This window comes from Podarcis muralis, chromosome 17 (assembly GCF_964188315.1).
Source record: "Podarcis muralis chromosome 17, rPodMur119.hap1.1, whole genome shotgun sequence".
NCBI classification, from domain to species: Eukaryota; Metazoa; Chordata; class Lepidosauria; order Squamata; family Lacertidae; genus Podarcis; species Podarcis muralis.
In genome coordinates this window covers 9,640,607-9,662,879 of record NC_135671.1, presented here as the reverse complement: position 1 = coordinate 9,662,879, position 22,273 = coordinate 9,640,607, and the positions used below count along the sequence as shown (strand labels likewise).

The 22,273-nt window shown below is 43.8% G+C and overlaps 1 protein-coding gene and 2 long non-coding RNA genes across 5 annotated transcripts in view; 1 reads left to right on the top strand and 2 right to left on the bottom strand.

Moving 5' to 3' along the window:
• Positions 1-7,372, bottom strand: part of EPHA1 (EPH receptor A1) — an 84,371-nt gene extending 76,999 nt beyond the window's left edge. For 2 of the 3 annotated variants that reach the window (XM_077921055.1, XM_077921057.1), the window contains exon 1: positions 7,020-7,370. In XM_077921055.1, the coding sequence (XP_077777181.1) occupies positions 7,020-7,116 (97 nt within the window). In that variant the 5' untranslated portion in view covers positions 7,117-7,370. Of the gene's footprint in view, positions 1-7,019 lie in introns of all 3 variants that reach the window. The other variant, XM_077921056.1, reaches the window with a different exon arrangement.
• LOC144325940 (uncharacterized) lies at positions 127-5,477 on the top strand. The gene is made up of 3 exons (XR_013391105.1): positions 127-331; positions 2,353-2,426; positions 5,277-5,477. It is a non-coding gene; the product is annotated as an uncharacterized LOC144325940 (long non-coding RNA).
• Positions 7,373-11,350: 3,978 nt separating the features above from the next.
• Positions 11,351-18,343, bottom strand: LOC144325982 (uncharacterized). Its single transcript, XR_013391150.1, has 4 exons — positions 17,646-18,343; positions 14,525-14,577; positions 11,578-11,973; positions 11,351-11,477 (listed from the first exon to the last, which is right to left on the bottom strand). It is a non-coding gene; the product is annotated as an uncharacterized LOC144325982 (long non-coding RNA).
• Positions 18,344-22,273: the final 3,930 nt, after the last annotated feature.

Below are 22,273 nucleotides of genomic sequence, written 5' to 3'. Positions count from 1 at the left end.
GTCTCCTTAACAACTCTTACTGACGGTGGTTCTCCATGTTTGCAGACTACAAGATAGTAGCATCATGGGCACCCTCAGGGTCATCTAGTCTAACCCCCCTATAATGCAGGAATATTTTGCTCAGCATGGGGCTCGAACCACAGCCCTGAGATTAAGAGGCTCAGGCTCCACCAAATGAGCTGTCTCAGGCCCAGCCCTGCTGCTGGAGATCCTTGTAACTGGAGATACCAGGACCTGAAAACTGAACCTTCCAATTCTGCCCGATATTGCCTATTGCCCTGACACGGATGCTCAGCAGGGCCTACAGGCCTCTGAGTAGGCTATGACTAGGGTGAGTGGCTCTGAGCGGGCTTTCCTTGCTACTCTTCTCCCTGGGTGACTGCTTGCATTTTGGCATGTGCTGAGGATCTGATCTGTACCGCCCATAATGTTAATTTATCCATGTTGGGTGGAGGGGAGGTCTATGTCTAAAAGATCCTTGTCTTTCGTAAGTTTGCATGGAGTAGGGGAAGGAATGCTTCTGCAGGTACGGAAGAAGAACGGACAAGAAACCCGCTTTGAAATTTCCAAGAAGAGCAAGTTGTTTTTCTTGCTACATTACCCACAGTTTGTTCCACATTCTTCATTCTGACACATCTGAAATGGATTTCTGTATTGTGCTGCAGACTAATAAGAGGCTAGAATGACCATTAAGGCCTCAGTGACTCATTTTCAACTCGGTGCTTAATAATTTAAGCTGCTGCGCTGAAAATTTCTTCTGCGGGTTAAAACAAACAAACAAACATTCTCCATCAATTAATGAGATGGAAAAAGGCATTAGGAACTTTTCAAAGGGGAGAGAAAAAATTGAAGGGGTGAAACTCTCATGGTAGGGTTTTGGTTGCGCTTATCTTCCTTTTGAGGTGGCCAGAGTGTGTTTTGGTTTCTCAGTGTCCTTTCTTTCATTCTAGAAATCCTCTCAGCTGGCACTTTGCAGCCTTCCCAGGTGCCCATGTGTCAGTTAAAGCCCAGGGGAAAACATCATGAGGGAACTTCTTCCATGGGCCTTTTTAATATCATGGTCAGCTGGGGAGGCTGCAAATTGCTGGGTAGATGTTTACAGGAACAGGTAGCACATGTACCACCCTTGGCCATCTCATGATGACAAAATAAGCTCAAAACCCCACAACCACTCATATTTTAAAGAAATTCTAAAACACCATGAGAATGTGTGAGAAAAATGGGAACCCTTTTGCTGAGGAGGAAAAGGTTTGAGAAACTGGGGGGAGAGGTATCGCCACTAATTAAAACAGCGGGACTTGATAGCTTCCCCAACCATCTCCTATGACATCCACTAATACAACGAAAATTTGGATTGTCCAGATCTGGTCGCGAACATTGTCCTGCTGGCCCAGGTGTCACTTTAGACTGCTTTAAAATGGCTGTTGTTGTTTTTTAATTGAAACGTGTGATTGGAATTTGTGGTTGTTTTAGGTAAGCTGCCCTGTGAAAGCTCTGCTCCAAAATGTGACCTATTTCACATTTTCAAGAAATATTTCAAGAAGAAATGAAATAAAATCTTGCCACACTAATGCTGCAGGCTGTACACAGCTCACAAGAGGGGTTCATAATATATTTGCTGGAATTGAGAGGGTAGGAGACATTGCCCCCCCCATCTGCACTATGCAATCAAATCAGTATCATACCACTTTAAACAGTGATGGTTTCCTGACAAGAATTCTGGAAAATGCATTTTTAAGGGTGTTGAGAGTTGTTAGGAGAACTACCCCTCCCCATTCCCCACACAGAGCTGCAATTCATATATTGATTTAACCGTCACTCCCTCTTCCCAGGGAACTCTGAAAATGGTTTCTCTGTGAAGGGAATAAGGGTCTCAGCACTCTTAACAAACTACGGTTCCTGGGATTTTTGGGGGGGAGAAAGCTGTGATTGTTTAAAATGGCACGACACTGCTTTGAATGTATAGTGCGTTGCCAGAAGTGGGCAGAACAGAACTCAATAAATCACCCACTCAAAAAAATGCTTCATTGAGTCCGACTCAAGCAAACCCCCATGTCTGACATAGAGTTCCTTTTCTGGGTGCTATTCACTGGTACCCTCAATCTAAATCAATCCAGAGGGGTGGGCGTTGGAGAGAGAGAGAGAGAGAGAGAGAGAGAGAGAGAGAGAGAGAGAGAGAGAGAAGTAAAATATATTTGGCATAAAGTTATACGGAAATGAAGGGTTACAAAGCATAGCAATGCTTGTCATCTGCAGCCAGCACAGTAACAACAGGATATGTAGTGAAGGGACGTCCTTCTTGCCAGACCTGCAAGCTATTCACTAATTAGACCTATCACTTCATTCCCACAGGAGATTAAATTCAATTTAAAGGACTTCTTTCACACTTCTCCTTCTCCAAGAAAATTCTGGGCAGCATCTTCAGAGTAAGTTTTCTTGAACCAGAGGCATAGGGTGATGTAATAATGTGCTCATTTATGGCCATTCCTTCTTTTCTCCCTTCATGTGTGTAACATATAAAGTGGGATCAAGTAAGGGGGTTAAAGTAATCAGGTTCTGGACAGCTACGAACCTTGACAGCTTGGTTTGATGCAACTTGCACATGGAAATGCAGAACATCGGCTCCAAATACATTTTGATACTAGTTAAAAGCAGATTATCGGGACGCGGGTGGCGCTGTGGGTTAAACCACAGAGCCTAGGGCTTGCCGATCAGAAGGTCGGCGATTCGAATCCCCGTGACAGGATGAGCTCCCATTGCTCGGTCCCTGCTCTTGCCAACCTAGCAGTTCGAAAGCACGCCAAAGTGCAAGTAGATAAATAGGTACCACTCCAGTGGGAAGGTAAACGGTGTTTCTGTGCGCTGCTCTGGTTCACCAGAAGCAGCTTAGTCATGCTGGGTACATGACCCGGAAGCTGTACGCTGGCTCCCTCGGCCAATAAAGCGAGATGAGCGCCGCAACCCCAGAGTCGTCCGCGACTGGACCTAATGGTCAGGGGTCCCTTTACCTTAAAAGCAGATTAAGGGTTTTGGATAAGGGCACCCATCTTATAATAAAAACAACTACTATAAGCAATTCATACAAGGAGCCCGTTATTCGAAAACTTCATCAGTATCACTGCATTAGATAAGGAGAAGGTGCCAGCCAAACAGAGCTAGAGGCCAAAGAGGAAGGGCGTAAAGGCCGTCAGGGTTTTCATGAGATGTTGAAATACCGAAATCAATATTTGAAGAGCACTTATATACGTTCAGCTTCGAAGTTCTCATGAGTTTTGTGAACTCTGCACCTGCAGTGTGCAGAGCAAATATATTTATCACTTTATAAATTCCCCATTTGCTAATGTCATTCTAACCCAGTATTTTCACCCACTGGTTATGTCATATTTCCGTAATTCAGGTTTAGAGATCGTTCTGATATAATACGTTGTCAGCCACAGACACGGTGATGTAAACTTGCTTGACCTGCTGACAAACTGGTGAAACTAAAGTATTCTGATTGAGTGATTTTAATCGCAGTCATTTTGACTAACAATGTCAAGTATTACCAAGACTTCCCTTCCCTTCGCACTAATCACCTGTGAAGTCTCTGGGCCATATTTACATCACACCATAGTCTTAAAGGTAAAGGTAAAGGTACCCCTGCCCGTACGGGCCAGTCTTGACAGACTCTAGGGTTGTGCGCCCATCTCACTCAAGAGGCCGGGGGCCAGCGCTGTCCGGAGACACTTCCGGGTCACGTAGCCAGCGTGACATCGCTGCTCTGGCGAGCCAGAGCCGCACACGGAAACGCTGTTTACCTTCCCGCTAGTAAGCGGTCCCTATTTATCTACTTGCACCCGGGGGTGCTTTCGAACTGCTAGGTTGGCAGGCGCTGGGACCGAACGACGGGAGCGCACCCCGCCGCGGGGATTCGAACCGCCGACCTTTCGATCAGCAAGCCCTAGGCGCTGAGGCTTTTACCCACAGCGCCACCCGGGTCCACCATAGTCTTAAGTTGGTTTAAATGTCCTGGGAACTATAGCTGCGACAAGTGAAGTAAAGAGTGGATTGGCAGGGATGGATCCCTAGGAAAGAATTCACAGTACCATCATCAAACCTGCTATGGTCTCAGTCAGGATAGGTGTACAGCAAGCATCAGAGCATTGATGCGGCATAATGCTTTTCTTCTGGTATCTTCTCCTCCTCCTGTCTTTCTCATTTTCCCTGTGCCAAATTTTCCTTTTCTTACAACTTCAAAGCTTCAATAGAAATTATATTGGGGAATGTGTGGATAAAAAGCATCAAAGGTCATGTGATTTTTGTACGCTGAAAGAAAACTACAGTGGTACCTCGGGTTAAGTACTTAATTCGTTCCGGAGGTCTGTTCTTAACCTGGAACTGTTCTTAACCTGAAGCACCACTTTAGCTAATGGGGATGGGGCCTCCTGCTGCCGCCGCACCAAAAGAGCATGATTTCTGTTCTCATCCTGAAGCAAAGTTCTTAACCTGAAGCACTATTTCTGGGTTAGCGGAGTCTGTAACCTGAAACGTATGTAACCTGAAGCGTATGTAACCCGAGGTATCGCTGTATACGAAAATGATGTACCGGTGGTATTTGACTCCTACTAAATTATCTAAAATCTAAAAAAGACAAGTTCAAATGTCTCCTGGAAGTGTAAAGAAAAGGAGGGTACCTTTTATCATGTGTGGTAGACATGTAAGATAACAAAATCCTTCTGGGAAATGGTATATAATGACTTAAAAAAAAATGTTTAAAATAACTTTTGTCAAAAAACCAGAAGCATTTTTACTAGGAATTATAGGTACCGAGATTCCAAAAGATCAGAAAAAACTTTTTATGTATGCGACAACAGCTGCACAGATGTTATTAGCCCAAAGATGGAAAGAAGCGTCAATCCTAACAAGGGAAGAATGGCAAGCCAAAATGCTAGACTATGCCGAAACGGCAAAACTAACAGGGAGACTCAGGAATCAAGAAGACTAGGACATTAAAAAAATGGGGAAAATTTATAACGAACCTAGGAGACCACTGTAATCAAATTAAAACCCTAGCTGGACTCTAAGATACACTTGTAAAGTAACGAAGATTACAAATAATTTGGAAAAATGAAAATTATGGACAGAATACTGATATGTAGTTTTAAACTCTGTTTTAAGGACCCATGTAGGCGATGGGGGAAAGTCACGAGATTCAGAGAATATCACAAAATGATTACACAAACTGTTTGAATGTAAATTTTTAATGATAAAAATAAATTTTAACAAATTCCAAAAAGGCCCAAAAATGGAAGCAAGAAGAATTACCAACGATGGAAGAATGGAGGATGAAATTAATGGATTATGCGGAACTCAACAAACTAATGGGAAGGATCCGAAACTGGTGTGACCAGAAATTTACCGAAGACTGGAGTAAATTTGCGGATTATTTGAAAAGTATATGTGATGATCAGACGACGTTTGTAGGTTTGCAAGACGTTCTGTGAGGGATAACATTAGAAATATTGTAAAAATGGAGAAGGAGAGATGATATGTTATGATATCTAAAGGCAATATTAAGTTAGGAAATGCAGAAAAAGCGTTTAAGACGGAGGATTATCAGAGGTGCTGATGGAAGTCCAATAATGAATGTATTTGTGATAAATTGTGTGGTATGTTTTATAATATTGTATTTTAAAAACCAATAAAAATATTTAAAATAAATAAATAAATCCAAAAATGTCATGTGATTTATATAGCGCTAGCTATTCAAACATTATTATGTATTTCCCCCTTTTCATGTTGGAATAATCAGGAAAGCTTGGTGGAATGCCAGATGGTAGCCTGCTAGGAGGCTTAGCAAGGGCAGCTGGTTAGACAGGAAGGGGGAAAATCATTGAAACTTCTCAGTGACTCCATGCCACAGAAGCTCATTCAGCTGGCTGAGGGCTAGGGTTGGGAATCAATAGATATATACCCTTTGGACAGCAATAGACAGAAATTTTATTTATTTTTAATGTCTCTTTCATTAAGCATTCTGTCTTGCTTAATGAGAACTTTGAATTTCAGCAGAGCTATCCTTAAAGGTCCATAAACATTCTCGACCTTCCTCATTATTTATTATTTACTCCTTACAGGGATGGGTTCAGAGAAAACTACTGCTTTGTTTGCTTTTTATGTCTTGCATGTAATCTGCCTGATTATAATTTTTATTTTTTTGTGGTACTGTGTCAAGGTGGGTAGGAGAGGCATAGTACTGAGAACCATCTCCAGGCACAGAAATTACAAGCTACAGACTGTCTGCTCCGTGTAAGCGGAATATATGTGTGATTCAGGTTAGCGCTAAGGTTCTAAAGTAATGGAGTCGTATCATTTGCCTACAGCTCGCTTATCAGGGCATTTCACTGTTCCTAATATATTTTTATTTTTCAAAAAAGAAAGGTTTTTTTAAAAAAACAAAACACCAAGACCTGGAAACCTAAGTAAAAACAAAGACCCTCTTTTTCAAGCAAAAAAACCTAGTTATTTTAAGAGATTTTTCATGTATTGGGGATGCCACTCTTCACTTCAATGCTACTTTCCAGGTAAGTCAAATCAGCCTCACGACGGGCAGAGATGGTTCAGTGAGCTTGCCAATCAAGGCCTTTTTCAGCATCTCTTTACCACCTAGGGCTGTTTCACACACAACACAGCAGTAATTCCAAGTTTGCCACTTGGTGCCACAGCCAACCCAGCACTAAGCACACCTGTACGGACACAGGTCCACCACATTCATGCTTTACATTCTTAGGTGCACACTTAAAAATCACAAATGCGTGAGGAGGCTCTTTCCTAATTTCTCATCTGCCGGAACTCAACACACATTGCAACTTTTTTTTTTTTAATAAGCTGTTCCTAACCCAAGACTCCCTATAAAATGCTCCAGCAGTTTTCTTTTTGCAGTTTTGGCCTGGAAAACGAAGCTTTCCCTCCTTGGTGCCTTCCAAGGAGTTTGTCCAGTTTAACCGAAAACTCCACGCCCATCTTTCCCAAAGTGCCCTTACCTTCTTTACTGGATACCTCAGGAGGAAGAGAAGCCCAGAGCACGAAAAGGAGCTCAACGGAGAGAACTGCCTTCGTCCCAGGAAATCTCAGCTCCATATTCCCTGTGCAGGCACTTCTGACCCTTTGCAGCACTCCTCCTCAGCTCTGGCAGCCTGCAGCTCTCTCGGTTCCTTCTCCAGAGGCCTTCCACATCTGGGCAACAGCGTGGTGCCCTTTGCACGAGGCTCTCTCTAGAAGAGCCAGTTGACGGACTGGGGCTCGTGCATTGCAAAATCTGCCTGCCTGGCCCTGAGTTATGATGAAAGACTCAGGCAGAGGAGTGGTGGAACCAGTTCTCTCCCAATCAACTCCCTTGCTTTACTAGCTTGAAAGGGGCTGTCCCAGGACTTCCCATCTGGCAGACAAATAAACTCACCTTAAAGGTAGCTACCTTTTCCTGGGATCCTCCCTCTGTCTTTTGCTCAGTTACACCCTGTGTATAGCTTCAGGGTGCCACCTGGTGGGTCGGTGCTGACATTTTTGGTCCTCTTCCAGTCACTTCCACAGAAGTTAGGCTTTGTGTGTTTAATAAATAATAATAATAATAATTTTTTATTTATACCCCGCCCTTCCCGGTTCAGGGCAGCGAACAACAAATTTAAAACACTTCATTGATGCAACAAAAAACAGCATAAAATACAGTATAAAACATGAATAACAATAAATTTAGAATTCAAAAATCAATTTAGAGGGAAATCCATCCAATATGATCACCAGGGCTAGCTGGCTAAGTTAGTCCTATTTGGGCCAGCGAGGAGACCAGGGGAGAATTAGCTGTGGGATCCCAGAGCAGGTAATCTTCATCAAAAGGGGACGGGGAGGGAAGGAAGGGGCATAAAAGATCAGGCTAAGTTCAAATTGAAAGCCAGGCGGAATAGCTCTGTCTTACAGTCCCTGCGGAAGGAAGTTAAATCCTGCAGGGCCCTGGTCTCATGGGACAGAGCATTCCACCAGGTCGGAGCCATCACTGAGAAGGCTCTGGCCCTGGTGGACTTCATAGCTGAAAGAAGCCACTTGGATTAGTTCTTTTGCAAGATTCCTCCTGCTCTGGAGGGTAGACCGCAAACCAGTGGCTTCAAGTTACACGGAAGGAGATTCCAAATAAACATCAGGAATAACTTTCTGGCAGTAAGAGCTGTTTGACCGTGGAACGATCTTCCTTGGGAAGTTGTAGACTCTCATTCCTTGGAAGTTTTAAAGCAGTGATAATGATGATGATGATGATAATTTATTATTATTTATACCTCACCCATCTGGCTGAGTTTCCCCAGCCACTCTGGGCTGCTTCCAATCAAGTGTTAAAAACAATACAGCATTAAATATTAAAAACTTCTCATCTGTCATGGAAGCTTTAGCTGAGATTGAAGTGGGTTGGATTAGATAACCCTTGGGGATCCCTTCCAACTCTATGATTCTAAGGGTTATTCAAAAGACAACAACAACAACAACAACAACAACAACAACAACAACAACAACAACAACAATTTGTACCCCGCCCATCTGGTTGGGTTTCCCCAGCCACTCTGGGCAGCTTCCAACAAAGATTAAAAATACATTAAAATGTCACACATTAAAAACTTCCCTGAACAGGGCTGCCTTCAGATGTCTTCTAAATGTCAGGTGTCTTTGACATCTGGTGGGAGGGTGTTCCACAGGGCGGGTGCCACTACCGAGAAGGCCCTCTGCCTGGTTCCCTGTAACTTGGCTTCTTGCAGTGAGGGAACCGCCAGAAGGCCCTCGGTGCTGGACCTCAGTGTCTGGGCTGAACAATGGGGGTGGAGGCGCTCCTTCAGGTATACTGGGCTGAGATGTGCCACCTGAACTGTTTGCACACGTTTTCAGAACAGGACCACCTGAAGGCTGTTTCCCCCCACCCTCTGCACTCTGATAATGTGTCTTGCTTGCCTAGATGAAGGACAGAGCGTGTGTTGTTGCGTACAGAAATTAGCTTACTGTGCAAAGGTAAGATTCACATTCATTATTTCACCAGGTTTTGCCTCTGGCTTCGCCGACACCGCTAGGATGTAGCTCCCAGGCCATTTCCTTGAAAGGAATGAGGCCTCAGGCTGGAAGTAGGGTGCTGCAGTAGGGAGTCCAGCAAGACATAGTCCACAATGCATTAATAATAATAATAATATTTTTTATTTTCCCCCCGCCCTCCCCAGCCAAGGCCGGGCTCAGGGCAGCTAACAAGCAATAATAAAAACAAGTTGAATGAATACAACTTAAAAACAAGATTAAAATACAACATTAAAATATTGAAACATTAAAATATTAAAATGCAGCCTCATCACAGGAGGAGAAAGGAAAAAGAAAAAAGAAAGAGGGGCAGGGAATCAAACTGCCCCCAAGCCAAAGGCTGGGTGGAACAACTCTGTAAAACAGATCCTGCAGAAAGAAATCAGATCCTGCAGGGCCCTGGTCTCATGAGGCAGAGAGTTCCACCAGGCCGGAGCCAGTTTTGAAAAGGCCCTGGCTCTGGTTGAAGCTAATCTAACTTCCTTAGGGCCCGGGACCATTAGGGTGTTGCTGTTTATGGACCTTGAGGGTCTCCGTGGGGCATACCGGGAGAGGCAGTCCCATATGAAAATGAGAGCAAGGTTGTATGAAACATCTTTAGAAAATGTCACTTGAAAAAAGAGACATTGCAATACTTTTGTAAACCAAGAAATATTTCTCTCATATACACGAAGCCAAGCCAGAGCACAACAAAATGCAGTACAACCATCTTCTCAGAAAAACTCTTCACAAAGTTCAAGAGGTCAAGACACAAAGGCTTTAGCAACTAATCCACACCTAATGACCCACCTAAGTGGTACTCAGGATACAACTCAAGAAATCACTCAAGATATCCCTCAAGTAATTAAGAAACAAAAGAAGAAAAGGCACACTAGCCTGGGAACTTCCTCTCTGCCCAGAACATTAGAGGCCACACCTCCTCAACAGTATTTATAGGAACTCAAACACTGAGATCCTGCTCTGTTCCAGTAACAAGAAGCCGAAAGCACCAGCCTGAAGATGACGAGTGAGACCTCGTCGAAACGTCGCCTAGACACCCCAACTTTTACACGGGAAGACACCCGAGGACACCAAAACCTGCATTCCTGTACCCGTGAAAATCTACGAAAGCATATATATATATAAATGAGAGCAAGGTGACATAGTTGAATGTATAGGGATCAGACTCTCCCTCATAGAGGACAGAGAAGGGAATGCATAATAAGGTTATCTTAACAACACTATGGGGTAAATTCAGCTGCGGGCATCTAACTTGCTCAGCGTCTCCCTATGTTATGATTATTATGATTATTAATTTGTTTATTGCCTTCTGCACATATGTCTCTAGGCAATGCACAAAATGCAATAAAACAGGTAAAGATCAGTTTAAAAACAGTACAGAAAATAACAGCGGGTCAGTTTTAAAACAATGCTTAGTAGACATCCATGGAAGAGACCTATTAATCCAGCTGAGACACTTTCCTGGAACCAAAATGTCTTCAAGTGCAGAAAGTGGGTGTCTGTCATATCTTGACAGGAATGCTGTTCCACAGAGCAGGGAGAACCTCACTAAAAGTCCTACCCCGAGTTATCTTCATTGCTGAGCAGGGATTCAAATTCACCTCTATCTCTTCCCAGTCCAATACTCTAGCACAGCACATGGGCTCCTTCACATGCTTCTATGGTTAACAGCACAGTGTGCTCGCCCAGCACAGAATTATGAGAGGGGTGATCTCATTGACAAAGTCAGGAATTAATGCAGGATTTGTAAACATTTTTTCCCTCTGGGGCTGGGCTGGCTGGGGATGATGAAAATTGCAGTCCAAAACATCTGGATGTGTCCTTTTCCAGAGCCATAAATAAATGCAATGAGATGGCTCATGGGGCTGCAAGACTAGTGTATTGGGTAGCGAATAAAGTTGGGGGACCAAAGACCAGAGAGAAGAGAGAAAAAAGTTGATGGCAGCTGCCAATATGATGAAGAGGTTATGGTTAAATAATTTGGTACAAACAATTATTGCTATACTCTGAGATTTAAAAACAAAACGCAAAGCAAGTAAGACAATCAGTTTTGTTTGATTTATGTTGATGTTTAGTATTTGTTAAGTTTCCTTACTTCGGACACATGGTATTCAAGAGTCTGGTCAATTGCATTAACAGAAAAATTGACTCATCAAGTTAGAGCTGCTAAAGGCAAGTCAAATCCCTTTCCTTTTACAACACCTGGCTGGCCAACCATTTATTAATTACATGAAAATAGAAGACAGTGAAAGAACACCACCACGCTCTCATATGAATTTATGGAATGATTTATTGAACTGAGCCAATACAGACGTTGGTAACTTTTATTCTTGTAGAAGGTTGTGATGCCCAAAATGTTGTGATGTTCTTTGTTGGTTATACTATGCTGATCTGTTGACCTAAACGTGAATAAAAACATTTTGTTAAAGCCTTGGCTAAGCTTCCATATTACACAGAAGAATTCATCTAGCAGAATGGGGGGAAATAGCTAATCCTCACTGTTGGCAGGTGGTTCAAATTTGCAGTAGTTCCTTTCAGCAGCACCTTCTTGGTGTATTCCCCTTTCTTCAACTATCCAAGTGCAATCCAGTGGAGTTGTACACGTAGCAACATATCCATCCACCTTCCTCCGCACAGTAATGTTATAAAGTCTCCACCCCCAGCTTCCCAACTGGTGAGTGATGATATTCCAGCTGGTCACTGTATTTACTTTCTTTTTAGCTTTTGGGCCAACGTCTGTGGTGGCAATGCTGGACCAAAGCCACTGCAACCAGAAGAAAACCACGTTGCCATCCAGCAGTTTGTATATTGGCCTGGCACTGACTGCAACCGTGACATCGTCGTAACCCTGGTTGTGGACCAGGATAGTCAAGTCATTAGTTTTCGCTTCCAGCTCTGAAAAAACAGGTAAATACAGATGATATTATTTGTTTCCCTTCCCTGAAATGAAGGCAAAGGGCAATGCTAAGCTGAGGATTTGGTGGTTATTAGCCTGACTTTTCCTTGTGCCTACTGCTACTACGTTGGCCTATTCCCTATCTTTAATTTTTTGTTTTCTTTAACAGCCAGCCTGTTGTACAGTATAATTATAAGAAATCAATGTATGCTATAAAACGCATAGGAAAAGGCCTTTTCTCTTAATGCCCTCTTCACCCATTTCCTGACCAGCAGTAATTTCTCATCGTGATCTGATGTACAATGGCCTCGTCTCTCTCATGATCCTGTACAACACAAAACACCCTCAGGATGGAATATAATTACCCCCTAGTGCATGCTTCAAGTTTTACTCTATGGTTTTTATCATTTGTAAATGTGTTAAAATGTTTCCCCAACAATAAACTTCTTAGGCCATTGCGTAACATGTCCCCCACCCCACCTCACCCTGGAACTATGTCCCAGTTATATAGGACAGGCACATCCAACTCCCAAGAGACTGCGATCTAATCCCAGTATAAAAAAACTGGCAGTGATCTACGCTTTGGGGGGGGGGGGTAGGCCAGAGTTATTGAGCTTTTTTGGGGGGGCCAAGCAGCAAGAGTTGTTGACCTTTCTTTAGGGGGGAGACACCAGAGTTATAGAGCTTTTTAGGGGGCAGGCCAAAGTTGTTGAACTTTTTTTAAGGGGGGCAGAGCATAAATTGCTCACCATAGATAGAACAGAAATCACACGGCGGCGGCACGGCAGCAGCGGGATGCCCTATTAGCTAAAGTGGTGCTTCAGGTTAAGAACAGTTTCAGGTTAAGAACAGACCTCCAGAACGAATTAAGTTCTTAACCCGAGTTACCACTGTATAGTGCAGATGGGACCTAAGCCAGGAATAAGGGCACATTTTCTTAAACGTGGTATGATTACCTAATGGTCAGGGGTCCCTTTACCTTTAATATACAACCTGAGTACACTTCTAGGTAGAACGGAACTTTTCTCTGAAGTAGTTTGGATTTCATATCCCGCCTTTCACTCCCTTTAAGGAGTCTCAAAGCGGTTAACATTCTCCTTTCCCTTCCTCCCCCACAACAAACACTCTGTGAGGTGAGTGGGGCTGAGAGACTTCAGAGCTGCATGTGGAGGAGCGGAGACGCGAACCCGGTTCCCCAGATTACGAGACTACCATTCTTAGCCACTACACCACACTGGCTCCTGAGGAATTTGTGATAGTGCAGGGAGAATATGCTTAATTCTTTTGAGGACCTCACTTCTTCCTGTTTAATAGCATTCCCACCCAACCATTTCAGTAGTCATGTGCACATTCCTTCATTTCGCAACAGCTGGGCTGAGGAATTCAGTACTGAGTTAACTAGTATTTGAGTGGGCAGACTGACAATCTGAAACACAGGTTCATTCATTTGAAATATTTATACGTTTGAAATATCAAATGTGAACTTAGCTGGAAGAAGCCCCAGCATGTTCCCACATGTTCATCACAGTTTAACTCTCTTGCAGGGCTTTTCCTTCAAAAGCGTTGTAGAAGAGTTTGTGGCTTCACAACATCCCTGATATTTCCAACTCTACAAATTCTATGATTCATTGATACTGTCTTCTTTCTTATACAGGGGTACCTAATCTGTGGGCCTCCACATGTTTTTGGACTACAACTCCCATCTTCCCTTGCTGTTTGCCACACTGGTTGCATCTGACAGGAGTCAGTATACAGTGATACCTTGGGTTAAGAACTTAATTCGTTCTGGAAGTCCATTCTTAACCTGAAACTGTTCTTAACCTGAAGCACCACTTTAGCTAATGGGGCCTCCCGCTGCCACCATGCCACCGGAGCACGATTTCTGTTCTCATCCTGAAGCAAAGTTCTTAACCTGAGGTACTATTTCTGGGTTAGCGGAGTCTGTAACCTGAAGCGTCTGTAACCTGAAGCGTATGTAACCCGAGGTACTACTGTAGTTCAACAATATCTTGAAGGCTTCAGGTTACCTTCCCCTTGTTTTCACAGATAGTATGTCTCTAATTCTTAGCAAGTTAGAACAGCCCATTTTTTAAAATGTCAGAACAGAAAGACTGCTGTTTGAAACATGTTGAGAATTAAGAATCCTTTGGGGAATAAAAATATGTAAATATATGTAAAAGGACTGGGTAAATTAAAGATGGTTGCAGAACCTGCAGTCCTTCAGCTGTTGCTTAGCTACAACCTGACCATTAGCCATGCTGTTTGAGGCTGAGGAGAGTCTAGCAACATCATAGAGGATCACACAGTTTCCCAATCTTGTTTTAGAACATACAGTGGTACCTTGGGTTACATACAGCAGGAGACCCCATTAGCTAAAGTGGGGCTTCAGGTTAAGTACAGTTTCAGGTTAAGAACAGACCTCCAGAACGAATTAAGTTCTTAAACCTGAGGTACCACTGTACTCCAAAGTCCTTTGCAGCACCCATGAGTTCCCCGGAGGCAGAATGTTTTAAAATCAAGGCGTTTAGAAAGTACAACATGAGTTCATACCCATTTTCAGAGGGATGTTTCTTCTCAAACACCGGCAAGTCGCTGGCAAAGATCTGCAAAAGAGAGAAACGTATATTTTTCAGAACATAAAGGATCTTTCCACTGCACCACATCTCAGTGTCCAAATAATGCTCCAAAGACTTGTACATTGACAATGGCCTCTCCGGGTGTTCCTCCTCTCTAAAGAATATGCCTCCTTTGTGCTCTTAACAGGGATGCAATCTACATCCCATCTGCATAATAACTTTAAAGCAGTATCACACTACTTTAAGGGGCAATGACTTCTCTCAAAGAATCCTGGGAGCTGCAATTTGTTAAGGCCGCTGAGAGTTGTTAGGAGACCCCCTATTCCCAGAGCGGTTTAACAATCAATCCCTCTTCCCAGGGAGCTCTGGGAATTGTAGCTGTGAAGAGAACAGTAATCTCCTAACAACTCTCAGCGTCCTTAAACTGTAGTTCCTGGGATTCCTTGGGGAAAGCCGTAACTGTTTAAAGTGGTGCGATACTGCTTCAAATGTACAGTGGTACCTCGGGTTACATATGATTCAGGTTAAATATGCTTCAGGTTACAGACTCCGCTACCCAGAAATATTACCTTGGGTTAAGAACTTTGCTTCAGGATGAGAACAGAAATCGTGCTCTGGCGGCACGGTGGCAGCAGGAGGCCCCATTAGCTAAAGTGGTGCTTCAGGTTAAGAACAGTTTCAGGTTAAGAACAGACCTCCAGAACGAATTACGGTAAGTTCTTAACCCGAGGTACCACTGTATAGTGAAGATGGGACCTAAGCCAGGAATAAGGGCACGTTTTCTTAAATGTGGTATGATTACCATTTATCAGCATGTGTTGGCACTGTTCTCTCTGTGTGCCCTGTCTTACAGTGTTGAATGCCACCAGCCACAATGAAAGGATTCCAAAGGCGTACAAAGTATTTGTGTACTTTGTTTCCCTCCAGTTTTTTCGTCTGAACAAAAGTCATGGAGAGCAATTTATTACTGAAAAAATGCCATGATAAAAATCCTTCAAGATGGTGACGTGTGGGGAGATGTGGTAGCGGAGAGAAGGGGAAAGTTCAGCTCTCTTCCCCTGTGCACCTTTTTCAAGTAAACATTATTCCCCACATGTTCCTGCGCCGCTTTGTATGTGGATGCAGCAAACACCTGAACAAAGATGGCTGCCACCAGTGGTCTGTCCAGTAGTGGGTCTTCCCCACATATTTTCTCTTGCTAAAACTAGTCTCCAGCCTTGCTGGAGAAACCGAGTTTCTCTTTCATTCTGAGGGAATTGTGTGTTCCTGTTAACGCTGGCTACAGATTCAAGTCACTAGGATCTGTTTATACTTTCCATTACTGTTTCTTTGTTTCGGCAGTGCTTGACACAACAAGAAATCTGTTTTGCACCTAGTAGAGTCTAATTTAATTAAGTCTGCCTAATGCCTCCAGCATTCGCTGTTCAGGGCCAAATTAAACGTGTCACCACCATTCATGCAACCAGCAATTATTATTGAATAAACAACATGCGTGGGGCCCCCAATCCGGATCAGGAACCTGGGGGAAGGCTAAGAAGATGTTAGCCTTTGTTTCTCCACCTTGGTTCCCATCAGGATTGAAAAGAAAACTTCCACTGCCACCAATCTGGTGGAATGCAATGAGTGTGGGGGGTTTTTTTTGGGGTGGGGGGGAATGGGCTAAAGCACCCCCAATCCCCCTGCCAGGGTACTGATCCATAATGCACTCCATGCCTGGTAGTCTCTGTAAAAATAATTCATGGAGTTGCCGATTGTGTGAATGGCATTACACCTAGTTTTGCCCTAATACGTTTACAAAGCACAGACTTTGGGGCTTTCCAAGTTTCCCACTGCCGCCGCCCTCTTCCCCTTTCTCTGTCTTGATTGTTAATGTTTGCGCAGACCGAGTCGGAACGAGTTTAAACTTGTGAGGAGCTACAAAAGGATTCCAAGAAACGGAGCGAATGTGTGGCAAAACAGCAACTATCATTACTATTACTATTATTATTATTAAGTTCCTTACCCTCCCTTCGCCAGCAGGTCCCAGGGCAGGTAATTGGTAATTACTCAGGGCGGGTACAATAGTATAACTTATCTCTGCAGAAATGCAGAAATACCAGCACGCTAATGGCATCAGACACAAAAACCATTTCCTTATGCCATCCCAGAGCTAATGGCGTAGCTGGGAGAATAAAGAGATGCTTGAAAGAACGTCCTCAGAGCTTGCAAAGAAGCAAAGGGCACTGCGGGAATAAAACTTATCACAAGGGGTATCCTCTGCTTACACTCTCCGTGAGGAATATCACTTTTGGGAAGAGGACACAACGTCACAGACTGTGAACCGTCCATCCCTTTAAAGCACATTCAGGGCACTTTTTTGCTCCTCAAAGAATTATGGGCACTGTAGTTTATCCCTCAGTGAGTGACAATTTCCAGCAACCCATAACGAACTACAGTGCCCAGAAGCCTTTGAGGGGAATTATGTGCTTCAAATGTGCTTTAAAGGTAGTGTACACAGCCAGAGATTGTGCCCCTCCAACAACCAACCACTTTTTCCTCTTCCCCACTGCTGCTGCCACCTTCATTTCTCTGCCTCTCTCTCCCACGCTCCCTATTTCTTTTGCCTCTGCCTTAGCAGCGATGGCACTGGTAGTTTGTTCCCCTCCTCTAAGGAAGTGTCAAAAAGGTCCTGCAAACCAAAATGAGACTAATCACCTGTCCAGCACTCTATGTTTGAGACAAGAGGCATCTTAGGTCGGGTTCTTCCTGCCTGCCAAATTTTTTCATGTCGTGTTTCCATTATGATTTTCTGTATTGTGCGATTTAATAAGCTGTGAGCTAGTTTCATTTTAATTAAGGGCAGTTCCACTGATGCAGTTTTAAAAACATTTTTAATTTACATATTTGCCCATTTAGCATCACATAATTATCTCTTCATTGAAGTTTTCTGCAGTTCTTAGGGTGTGCGCCTTTTGTAATTAAATAGTGATAATTTAATTTTAGGCAGTTATCTAGAGAAGTTAAGGCAGCGCATTTGATTGTTTCAGTGTTATTTTAACTATCATACTCCATCTGTTACCATGGCAGCTGCACCCCATAAAAACAAAGTCACTTACCAATCTTAGTCAGTTCTCCTTCTTAACAGCAAAACGAAGTTGAATGAAACTAAAGCTGAAGGGGGGCAGGTCAGATAAAGGGAGGAAATCTTAAAGAAAAGAATCTGGAGAAATGAAACTGAAACTGTTTTTAGTAAACGAAATGCAAATGAACAGAATTTGTATTCAGAAAAGTGGCTTTTGTGTGCCTCCTTGTGGACTTCTACTGACATTTCCTGTTTTCAGTGGATTCCTGCAGATTCTGTAACTTCCACATCTGCATGGACAGAATAGGTTGCGCTTCGTGCATGAAAATAGGCAGCTGCGCGGAAGTGACTGGCAGAATCCGAGACCAGGGAGAAGAGTCGGTGGAAGAAGATTGGAAGAAATGTAAAGACTATTTACAGAAATACTGCAAAATTAATGAACGTTAGAATGATGTCGGAATGAAGTTAAGTGGTTTCTAGCAGCAATGTGATAAAGGAATATGTAAAAATGGATTGTTAACAGGTGATAATTTAAAGTTATAATATATTAAGATAAAGGATTAAGATAAAAACAAAGAGGGAAAGGATTTGCTGAATTAACTATTTGAACTAGAATACAAAAAAGGGAGGTGTGGGGAGGTCAGGGAAACAAGCAAATGAAAGATAAGATATGGAAAGATTGATTTGTTTTTAACTGTTTTTATTTTTCTGTACTTTGTATTTTCTTTTTTCTTCTTTTCTTTTCTTATTTTTGTAACATTTTGAAACCTTAATAAATATCTTTTAAAAAGGAAAAGAAAAAGAAAATAGGCAGCTGCGTTGCAATTTCTGTGGGGGTTATTCAAACTCTGTACCTTCTGCCTTCATTGTCACATGCAGAACAAGCCAACACTCCCTTTTCTGCACGTGTGAAATTATGATATCTGAAGGTCATATGATAATTACCTTAGGAGTTTATTTCTGAAGATGTTTTCTTTCTGGCTCCCAGTACGTTTCCGAGCACAATTCAAAGTGTTGGTGCTGACCTTTAAAGCCCTAAACGGCCTCGGTCCAGTATACCTGAAGGAGCGTCTCCACCCCCATCATTCTGCCCCGACGCTGAGGTCCAGCGCCGAGGGCCTTCTGGCGGTTCCCTCATTGCGAGAAGCAAAGCTACAGGGAACCAGGCAGAGGGCCTTCTCGGTAGTGGCGCCCGCCCTGTGGAACGCCCTTCCAGCAGATGTCAAAGCGATAAACAACTACCTGACATTCAGAAGACATCTTAAGGCAGCCCTGTTCAGGGAAGTTTTTAACATGTGATTTTACTGTATTTTTGGTTTTTATGGAAGCCGCCCAGAGTGGCTGGGGAGGCCCAGCCAGATGGGCGGGGTATAAATAATAAATTATTATTATTATTATTATTATTATCTGTTTCTGTAGGTCAATGCTGGGGTCTACGTTCCTGGGCTAATAAGCTCAGATAATGTACATTTCCTTTTTTTACTTTTCCTAGGCGAGTAGCTGCATCATACTTTGAGAGGTCTGCCAACAACTAAATCATCAATGAGTGAGAACTCCTCCCCCCCCCCCAATGCCTAATTTTATATAGACGTCCACACAATTCTGTTACTGGGATTCAGCTACACTGGCAAAGAAAAAGCACTTTATATGCATTGGCTCCTGGCCTATAGAGTGAGATGAGCGCACAACCCTAGAGTCTGGCAAGACTAGCCCGTACGGGCAGGGGTACCTTTACCTATGCATTGTTTATGCATTCTAACACTGTGACACCAGATGGCGCTGTGGAGTTCCACTTTTGCTAACCCAATTTCTCATATAGAGTTTGCAACACGTTTAACTGAAACAAGTCTTTGATGGGTCTAGATCCAGCCCTGGTTTCTAGTTAGTTAACCCACAGGCATATGAAATCTCTCCTAGGTGGCTAGTTGCCACATAATTTCTCTTTTTGCTGAAATTCAAATGGTTTTGTTGGGGTTTTTTTTTTTTTTAAAAAAAAAGAAAATTCAGGGGGTTCCTGTTCTGGCTCATAAAATAGAGCTTCAGACTCTTATCTTGGAATGTGATTGGTACAGATTGACCACAATGTGCTTCCAGGCAGTTTGGATCATTCCTCACTTAGCTAAGTGTTTCTGTGTCCAGCAATACTGCTGCCTTGGGCTCCTTTGGGAGGGTGGGTGAGAAATAAATTTATTTTTTAATAATAATCATCAGTGCTTTTTTCTGGGGGGACGCAGTGGTACGCACACCCCTAAACATTTTGTGAATCTAAGTTTGGCCTCATTGAGGGGCAATATTTCAATATGAGTAGGAAAATGAGAGTAAAAAGGTAAAGGGACCCCTGACCATCAGGTCCAGTCATGGCCGACTCTGGGGTTGCGGCGCTCATCTCACTTTATTGGCCGAGGGAGTCAGCATACAGCTTCCGGGTCTTGTGGCCAGCATGACTAAGCCGCTTCTGGAGAACCAGAGCAGCACACGGAAACGCCGTTTACCTTCCCACTGGAGCGGTACCTATTTATCTACTTGCACTTTGACGTGCTTTCGAACTGCCAGGTTGGCAGGAGCAGGGACCGAGCAATGGGAGCTCACCCCATTGCGGGGTTTCGAACCGCCGATCTTCTGATCAGCAAGTCCTAGGCTCTGTGGTTTAACCCACAGCGCCACCCGTGTCCCCTCTAAATGAGAGTACCCCTAAACATATTTCTTAGGAAAAAAGCACTAATAATAATTAAAAAACAAAAACAAAACAGCTGAAGAGAGACAAGAGTTTTACCAGAGAGCTGAAGGCTCCTAGTAGCAACAGTTACCCATGCTGTGATGTCTAGAATTGACCGCTGTAATGTGTTATGTGTAGGGCTGTACAGTGGTACCTGGGGTTACAGACGCTTCAGGTTACAGACTCCGCTAACCCAGAAATAGTACCTCGGGTTAAGAATTTTGCTTCAGGATGAGAACAGAAATTGCGTGGCAGCGGCAGCAGGAGGCCCCATTAGCTAAAGTGGTACCTCAGGTCAAGAACAGTTTCCGGTTAAGAACGGACCTCCGGAACGAATTAAGTTCTTAACCCGAGGTACCACTGTATTTTGGAAAGTTTAATTCATTCAAAATGCAGCTACCGGTCAGTGGGAACACGCCTTGCCAGTACTTGAAAGACCTTCACTGGTCTCCAGTTCATTTCCAGGCACAATTCAAATTGTTTGTGTTTTCCTTTAAAGCCCTCTATGGCTTGGGGCCCAGGTACCTGAATGAATGCCTGTTTCCAAATTAATCTTTCTATGTATGAGGTCCTCTTTGGATGCTTTTCTCCAAGTAACCCCATCAGCTAAGATAAGGGGAATGGTGATTTCTCAGTGGTGGTGCCCGATTTGTGGAATTCTCTCCCCAGAAAGGCCCACCTGGCACCAACATTCTTATATTTTTGGCACCAGGGAAATGCACCCCCCCCCGGTTTTTTCATGTATTTTTCTTTATTTCCCAACACATTATGTTTTATTTATTTAGTTTCTCTTATTTTTGTTGGGACGCGGGTGGCGCTGTGGGTAAAAGCCTCAGCGCCTAGGGCTTGCCGATCGAAAGGTCGGCGGTTCGAATCCCCGCGGTGGGGTGCGCTCCCGTTGCTCGGTCCCAGCGCCTGCCAACCTAGCAGTTCGAAAGCACCCCCGGGTGCAAGTAGATAAATAGGGACCGCTTACTAGCGGGAAGGTAAACGCCGTTTCCGTGTGCTGCGCTGGCTCGCCAGAGCAGCGATGTCACGCTGGCCACGTGACCCGGAAGTGTCTCCGGACAGCGCTGGCCCCCGGCCTCTTGAGTGAGATGGGCGCACAACCCTAGAGTCTGTCAAGACTGGCCCGTACGGGCAGGAGTACCTTTACCTTTACCTTATTTTTGTTAACCATTCTGGGAGCTCCACTGATGGCTAGTATATAAACTAAGGAATGAATGAACAAATAGCCGTGTGTTCTATCACCCAACTTTTCCCTCTGGTGAACGGTTCTTGCAGGTGTTTGTTTTTCCTTTCCCAAATCTGTCAAACCTATTTGGCACAATGGGACAGAAGAAATAAACATGCACACTGTGAGAAGTGGTGCCCATCTCAAGCTGCTTCCAACTTTATTAAAAAACTATCTTCTGTCTCCAGCCACTTAAGCTGCAGTCCTATACCCACAAATCTGGGAGTCACTTCCACTTAACCTAATGGGGCTTACTTCCAAGTAGGCATGTGTAGGATTCCAGTTATTCTAATAGGAAACATTTGTTGCATACTGCGCTCTTGAGGGGCCCTGCACATATTGTGACCTACACGGGTGGTGCTGTGGGTTAAACCACAGAGCCTAGGACTTGCCGATCAGAAGGTCGGCGGTTCGAATCCCTGCGACGGGGTAAGCTCCCGTTGCTCGGTCCCTGCTCCTGCCAACCTAGCAGTTCGAAAGCATGCCAGTGCAAGTAGATAAATAGGTACCATTCCGGTAGGGAGGTAAATGGTGTTTCCGTGTGCTGCTCTGGTTTGCCAGAAGCAGCTTAGTTATTCTGGCCACATGACCTGGAAGCTGTACGCCAGCTCCCTCGGCCAATAAAGCGAGATGAGCGCCGCAACCCCAGAGTCGGCCACGACTGGACCTAATGGTCAGGGGTCTCTCTACCTTTACCTTAAGATGAATTCAA